Below are 8058 nucleotides of genomic sequence, written 5' to 3' on the forward strand. Positions count from 1 at the left end.
AGGAGCCAGCCCTACTCCTGGCTGCTTCCAGGGAGCAACGTGGTCTGCGGTGCCAGGACAGGGGGGAAGCCTGCCTTAGCACCTCAGCTGCACTGCTGACCCGAAGCTGCCAGAGGTAAGCCCACACCCCGATCCCCTGCCCCAGCCCTGAGCCCCCGCCCCCCAAACCTGAAGTCCCTTGTGCATCTCAAACTCCTCATGCCCAGGCCCACCCCACAGCCTGCACCCCCAGCCCAGAACCCTGACCCCCTCCTGCACCCCAACCCCCTGCTCCAGCCCAGAGCCCCCTCCCACACCCTGAACCTCTCATTCCCAGCCCCACCCCGCAGCCCTCATCCCTACACCCCAAACCCCTCAATCCCAGCTTCGTTGGGTCAACAATTTTCTTCAACTGGGTCCCCAGAAAAAAAAGTTTGAAAACCAGTGACCTAGAGTGCATGTAGGAACACGGCTGGTGACTGGAGAATGCAGGGCCCCTTCTTGGGGTCTGCAGTACGAATAGGGAATTGACAGCTGCCTGCCCATCACCCTTGGTTTCTGTTATACTGTGAGCGCTGGTGGAAGGAGCTGGACTGAGATCCTCAAGGAATGGGGGCTTCTCTGTGACTGCAGGATGGGGAGCAGGCCAACCAGCGCATCTCAGAGCTGTCCTGGAGGGGACGCCACCTAGGGCCTGAAACAGGCCGGAGTGGATAAAAATGAATGATTTTTTTAAAAATTGGAAAAAAAAAAAGGATTTTTTTTTATTTAAATCGGATTTTTTTGATAAAATGCTCTTTGAGGAAAAAACCTATCTAAAGATAAATGATAGCTCAAAGATATCTCATCATAGAATAGGGATTACAATTCTAATTCTATAGTATGAGACAATCTATTCATGTCATGTGTAAGAAAAGTTTTGTAAATGAGTTTCAATAATTCATGGATTAGGGACCCAATCTGAGGGGGTTCCAGGGGCTTCTGTATAGATTATTTAAGTTAATCTTTCTATCTACCCAATGGGACTCAGTGCTCAGTCTAGAAGATACCATCGGAGATGCTTAGTTTTGCAGTTCTCAAACTGCGGATTCGTATCTCCAGAGATAACATGCTTGTTAACAGCAAAAATGTTTTAAAATAAATAATATATAGAGGTGAGAAATAACAGACCTTAACCCTATTGTCCTTTTGCATGTTTGTGTACACACAGTCAGTCCCTTAACACTCTCTAAAAGTGCAAAGTTTCAAAAAGTCAGTGAATAGAAGATTGTTGGAGGTGGAGAAGGCTGGAGATAAACGTGAGGAGGGAGGGACAGGCAGTAGAAACAAAAGTTCAACTGTTTGAGCAGCATATTCTAAAAGTCTTGAGGTCTTTGAGTGTAGCCTTCATTGATTTGAGACCTACCATTCTCTCACTAGAAGAGAAAACCTATAATAGCAGCAGGCCGCAAAAGAGACCCAGTTTGGGTCTCCTCTATCTCTGAGTTGTGCAGAATATGTATTAAGGTTATAACAACCAACAAGACTTCACTTTTCTGTAGAAATCCATGATTAAATCTAGGCTTCCTGACCCACCGTTCCTTCACCTCTCTGCTACGGCTGCGCCATGTTGCAGTGGGAAGTGGACACCAGGCTGGGAGCCACCCATTTGTTTCAGAGGTGTGAGAGATGGCCCCTCCTAACCTGGCCTGGATGTGAACCGGTGATGTAGAGGTGAAACGCTCCATCTCCGATTGCCAGCCAGTCATTCCCCACCGCCCCCGCCATTATCAGACTAGTCGCTCTAGAGCCATTAGCCATTCAAGAATCGAAACAAAGAATGTGGGTGTATTAGTCCACAGCTCCGTTACCTTCGCTAGGCTATTTTTAAACACCTGGGTTTGCTTCCCCCCCTCCCCATCACCATGGAAATAATTCCATTGTTTTACATGTTCCGTTCAGCACATTCAGGGCAAGGGAATCAGTTCACTGCATGTTCCAGATTGATTTTTGCATTGAAACCCCCACCCTCCCGAAACCCTCCCCACCAGCTCCCTTTTACAACCCAGGCCAACACTCCAAAGAGAAGCAAAGCAGAGACCGGACACCCATAGCACACCCCTCCCGCAGGGAGGCAGTTGCTGCCATGGCCAGAATGTCTGCCGGCTTCAAGTCCCACCCCACCAGGCTGACCTAGAAACAGTAACACAGCTCGTGCACTGGAGTCCGGGGATGCTCAAGGCTCATCCCTCTGTTTTCCAGAGTGGCTGAGTGAGAGTCGCCCATCCCCTGCCGCTCCAAAGACCGTAATGAGAATTTCCTCCTCGAAGCAGCTCATTGCCATGGAATAATCGTTCTAGCAGCAGGATCTTTGCCGAGGATTAGAGAGACGCCAACTTGCTGAACTAGTGAAACGCTCCCCCCCCCCCCCCCCACACACACACCATCCTTTGCTGAAGAAGAGGTGAAACTCCTACCGCCTCTTTTGCCTCCTTAATTAATTTGCCAAATTTATCGCCTACCATGGAAAAGAGCAGCCCTGACGTCGCTCAGCAGTTCCAAGCAAAGTTCAGCCCTATAAACTTCTGTTTTGAAGCTCATCTTCCTCTGCACACACTCCTACCCCCTCTCTATCATCCTCATTCCTCTCTGTCACTCGCCTCTCCTGGCGCAGGCTAGATAGAGGGGTGGGGAAGCGGTGAAAGAGCAGCTGCCTTTTACAGGCAACAGTTTTGTTGTTGTTGTTCCTCTTTGGACTGCTGAGGCATAAAATGTCAAGCTCCGTCTATTTTTCTCTGACACACATGGGTCAAGTTATCCCATTGAGTTGAGCGACTGTAACTAAATGACGTGAAACACAGGTGGGTTTCTCACTTGGCTTGTTCTAAGGTGGCCTTCGTTTTACTCATCAGTCCCACACGGGTTATTTTATTTTTTTTTTTAAAAGTGTCCTGATGGGAATGTCATTTGCAATTTCAAATTTTTCTTTCCCAAATATCCAAAATTCCGATTTTAATCTCTCTCTCAATATGTTCTTCAGACCTAGACGTCTCATCCTGAAAGAGCCTCCCCTGCCTGAGAAGGAGATATGCATGAAATGTTAACATGAAGTTCAGCAAAGGAGCTTTATTTTTTTCAGTGTATTTGGAGAATCACCAGAGGCAATCTCTGGACTTTGCTACTGCAGAAGGTGCTCAGAATTCCAGCTGCACTGACACCCTGCCGCAAACCCAAAACCACAGCTCACTGCCATGATCGGAACCGACCTCTCCTCTTGGAATGTAAAAGGGGCAGCTTGTGGAGACCACAGATCCTTGTATGCGCTGCTCTATCTAGATCCAACATGAGGCCCATAGAGACAGCTACACCTGCTCTGCAGTGCTCCTGATCCAAGCGGTCACACTTTGCAACATCCTCTGCACAGAGCAATATGAAACATCACTTTCCGGGATCTGTTTTCTGAACAGCTGCTCATAGTTAACTCTTTGTACAACAGTCACCCCTAGAAGCTGAGAGCACAGTGCCATTGTGTGAGACACCGTATGTACACACAGTGATATCTCCAATTATTAATTAATTAATTTAATTAGCACACAACCTAAATAGACAAAGTGTGAGTGGGGAATCCGGGCACAGGCACAGAGAGGTGAAGTGTTCACTAGGTCAGGGGTTCTCAGCTCTTTTCTTTCTGTGACTCCCCTCCCCCCCCAGCATGCTATAAAAACTCCACGGCCCACGGCTATAAAAACTCCCTGTGCCACAACAACTGTATTTCTGCATATAAAAGTCAAGACCGGCATTTGGGGGTAATAAACAGGGCAACTGCCCACGGTCCCACAAGGCCCCTCAAAGCTGAGTTGCTCAGGCTTCATCTTCAGCCCCGGGTAGTGGGGCTCAGGGCCCCAGTCTTCAGCCCCTTCAGCTTTCTGCCCTGCACCCCATTAACTCTAATGCCAGACCCCCTGAAACCTGATCGCAGCCCTCCAGGTGGCCCCAGACCCCTGATTGAGAACCACTGCACTAGGTCACACAACGGTAACAGAGCTTAAAAGAGCATCCAGGTCTCCTGACCCCTAGTCCAGTGCCCTGCCCATCAGATCACGCTGCCTTCTCTAAGGCCACCTCCTTATTCAAGGTGAGACAACCATGGTGCAGTGGGCTGATCCCCACAAGGGGTCCTTTGCCCACCCTATTTTAACAGTCTGTCGTACCTAACCCCAGCGATGAACATTTGAGTCCCACAGGCACGATAAACCAAAGTGGAGATGAGCACGTTTCCTGCTAGAGGTGAAGATGCTAGGAATCCGGGGCACTTTTGAATCTTGTTGTGTATCTGCCATCAGGTCATCAATGGAGCTAGTCTGGGGAATGTTCTGCTGAAACAGACGCTCTTTTCCAGCCCCAAATTCAAAGCGAGTTGTTGAAATATTTAAACTTAAAACATTGTTTAGAAGTTGGCTGTTATGTAGGCCCCATAGCGATGGGTATATCGGAAAGCCAAAGATTCATGTTAAAATAGCTTCTTTGGCAAATTTAACAGCGACAAGGACACTGGAGGAGCAAAAAAAAAAATGCCCGACATAAAAAGTGCTAAAAAATCCCATGCCATTGTTTTTCTTCTTAAGTAGCTTTGCTGAAGTTCAGGCAGAGATGTGTGTCAGCGTCTAACAGCAGCAATCATGGAAATGCAGGGCTGGATGGGACCTCGAGAAGTCAGCAAGCACGGCCCCCTGCGCTGTTGTAACCGGCTAGCTCCAAAAACTCGATGCACAGGGCTACCTGGTTCCTTTTCCCTCTCCTCTGTACAGCCGCTGAGTCCATTCCACACTTCTACTGTGATCTTGTTTCCGGGGTTTCGCAACCACTCTATAGAAGACGAACAGGAGCATCGCTCAATAAGGGGGCGCAAAGCGTCAACCTAGCGTTCGCTCGGGGTTGGTAGCCAATCCGCGTCGCTTGAGTCCTATATCCCGCCTTCCGAGGCAAGACTCTGCCCCGGCCCAACGGCCATGTTGAGAGTGGCAGAAGCGCTGCTCCGCCCGGGGCTTCCCCTCCGCCGGCTCTCATCGCCCCATTCCTGCAACGGGCATCGGGAATTGCCTTATGAAGGTGCTGCGGTGGCGGCTGGGCCGGATCCGGCCTTCTAGAGCCCCGGGCTGGGAGGGAAAGCCGAATGATTGCCCCGTGAAGGGCTCCGGGCGCCATTTTGAGTGTGGCATGTTCCTCTACCCCCTCCCCCCCACTCAGCTGCCTCCATTGAGCTCAATTGCAGCTTGAAACGGGACTTTGTGCCGGTTCGACTGCACCTGGGCCAGCTGGGAGGGGGCCGGCGTGTGGGACAGACACAGCTTCGTGCAAAACGTGGGGAGTGCAAAAAAAAAAAATTGGGCGATTTTCAAACAAAAAATTGCAATGTGGCTTTTAAAAAAATGCAAAAAAAATTTCTGTTTCCCCCATCTCCGTCCGATTTGATTTATTCCCCTGTATGATATTAAGGCTGGGGGCTTCTCTCTCTCTTTCCCCTTCCCACCCTATTTTCAAAGTTACGGGGGGTGGGGAGAGGTAGGGCTCTAGCAAAAGAGGAAAAAAAGTCTTCGATGCAAGGTTGTTTTTTTTAAAAAAATTCTTCACAGATTAATTTGTGTAAATTTCTTGCTTTCGGGGAAAATAAGTTTTGGGTTTTAAATGAGCTTTAACAGGGTAATGCGGGGTGAGAGCGTTAATATCCAGGTGGGAAAGAGTCTAGATTCCTCTCCCCCAAAAGAAGTGTGAAATTGGGGGGAAATCGGAACTGTATTTTTTTTAAACTGTAATTTCCTGTTTTTTTAGGGGGGGGGGAGTTTTTGTTAATGGTGTGGCTGGATCGTAAAAGGTTCAATCACCAGTAAGATAAAGGGAGTGTGTGGAGCTGGGAGAGATTGCTTAGTCGGTCGTGGCTTGTGGATTGAAACCCCGACCTCCTCTCCCTTGAGTTGGAAAGTCCCAGCCCTAGCCCCGTGTGAGGTTTTTCATAGGGAGTAACGCTGCTCTTGGGTTTTAATCAGCCAAAGGCGGAATAAACCTCCCCCCGCCACTTGCACGGGTGTAAAACGCGCAGCTGCTCTTTGCGCGCGGGGCGGGGGGAGCGCTTAACGTAGAAGCGCATTTCATTTGCATCAACTTTTTCAACCCCCCGCCCCTTGCGGAGTGGGGGTTGCTGCCCTAATGGCAGCATAGACATGCAGAAGCCGTCGGCGGCACCGCAGCTCCAGGAGAGAGACGCAAGCAGAGACAAGGGGGGCGGGGGTTGGTTTCTCCTCCTGCTTAGTTCCTCTGTTCCAGCCTGGCGTTAACAATGCAACCCAGGGCTCTGCGTTTTGCACGCGGCGTGCGGAGCGACTTCCCTGCGGAGGGGAGGAAGGGGGCGGAGAGGAGCAGCCAGGTCGTTGCCGCGCTCCGCATGCTGAGGCCGGGCGCAAACTCATTGCATGCACGGGGCGGCTCTGCCGCTTTAAGCGGCCTTGCCCATTGTTTGCCCCTGACCAATGGCCGGGCCCAGCTCCCCCGCTCCTGGCCAATGGGGATGGTGCAGGGGAGTGAGCGGACCGCCCACTAATCTATATTAAAGCTAGTGGCGCCGCGTGAGTTCTCCACTGGCTCTGGCCAAAGCCATCTTTGCATTGTCTCTGCCCTGCTGCGCGCCGCTCCTCGGGCTGCCGGACCTGCTCCTCGCTTATTTTTTATATCAGATCTATTTTATATACACCTCTCCCCACGCACCATGTCGGACACAGCCGTGGATACCAGCGCGGAGATCTCCACCAAGGTGAGGCTCCACACCCAGCCCTGCGCTCCACTCCCCCCTCGTTTTTTCCGCTTTTTTTTTACTGTGTGCTCCCAAGTACCGTTTTGTCGGGGGGGGGGGAACTTGCCGTGTGTTTCTTTTTTTTTTTTGCTTTTCTCTTTGTCTGCAAGGGGTGAGGGAAGGGGGCGTGATTTGTCTCTTAAATGCTGCAAACCTCGAGTGGTTTGTTTGTTTGTTTGTTTATTTGGGTGCGTGGGGGGGGGGAGTTTTGTAAAGTCTTATGCTGGAGGGGTTTTGCTGTGTGTGTGGCTGTGTGTGTGTTTCAACGGGGCATTTAAAAGCGCCCTGTAATTTTGTTGATGTTGCCTGTCTGGAAATCTCTCTCCATTCAAATCGCCTCGCCGCTTGACAGCCCTCCCCCCCCCCCCCAATCAAACTTGGATCCCACTTTAGTCCTCCTGCTCCAGAGAGGGGAAATAACCTGCCTGGAAAGTAGGGGGAAGGGATCGGGCCCGAAACACCCACTTTTTAATGGGGGTTTATCCGAGCCCCCGCCCCGTTCTTTTGAAATGAAGCGGGCGAGAAACGAAACGTTTGTTTTGGGGGTGGGGGTCGGGCATTTAATAACCCCATCACCCAAACAAACAACCCGATCACTTTAATTGCCTGGAAATAACTTTACAACTCGGTGGAGGCGAATACTCGGAAGCGATTTCCTTGGCTGGCCGGCGGGGGGGCGAGACTTGACTTTGATGGGGAGACGCTTGGATCTGACTGCAAATGTTTGTGGTGATCTGCGCGGGTTCTTTGTTTAATGATGCCAGGAAGCGAGCGTGCCGGGCCGGCGAAATAGCGTGGCTTTGCCTCTCGGGGGTCGCAGCCCCAGATACCTGCCGGGGTCCTGCAGCCCCGCCACTTTCAGTGTCAGCCTGGCTCCTCAGCTGGGGACGGAGCCCGCTTCCTCCCCCCCCGTTTTTTTCTTTTTAAGCGGGTTAAGATCCCCATCAGGGTTTTTAACTCCAGTTAAAGACCGATTAACCTTGTGGGGCAAAAGGGGGGAGGGACCCTGTGCTGTTTTCATCAGAAGCTTAAATCACTGGCGCTCTGGGTTTTGCCCTCCGAGCTGGGCTCCCCAGCGGAGGGGGGCTGGCGAGCAGCGGGTGTCCCAGCCGCTGCCGCCTTCACGGAGGTGAAGCCTAAGGACAGAACGTGGCTCGAGTGAGGAGAGATTGTCAGGGAGCCCACGCGTGGGAGTCCGGGTGGGGGGAGTGTGAAACTTCCAGCCACAGCTTGTGTGTGTGTGTGGGGGGGGGGGG

The 8058-nt window shown here is 51.2% G+C and overlaps 1 protein-coding gene across 3 annotated transcripts in view; it reads left to right on the forward strand.

Moving 5' to 3' along the window:
• The first annotated feature begins 6590 nt into the window (after nucleotides 1-6590).
• The window catches only part of PTMA (prothymosin alpha), an 11678-nt gene continuing 10210 nt past the window's right edge, over nucleotides 6591-8058 (forward strand). For all 3 annotated transcript variants that reach the window (XM_032777240.2, XM_032777241.2, XM_032777242.2), the window contains exon 1: nucleotides 6591-6763. In XM_032777240.2, coding sequence (XP_032633131.1) covers nucleotides 6719-6763 — 45 coding nt within the window. In that variant the 5' untranslated portion in view covers nucleotides 6591-6718. The remainder of the gene's footprint in view (nucleotides 6764-8058) is intronic.

Source organism: Chelonoidis abingdonii, chromosome 8 (assembly GCF_003597395.2).
Source record: "Chelonoidis abingdonii isolate Lonesome George chromosome 8, CheloAbing_2.0, whole genome shotgun sequence".
NCBI lineage: Eukaryota > Metazoa > Chordata > Testudines > Testudinidae > Chelonoidis > Chelonoidis abingdonii.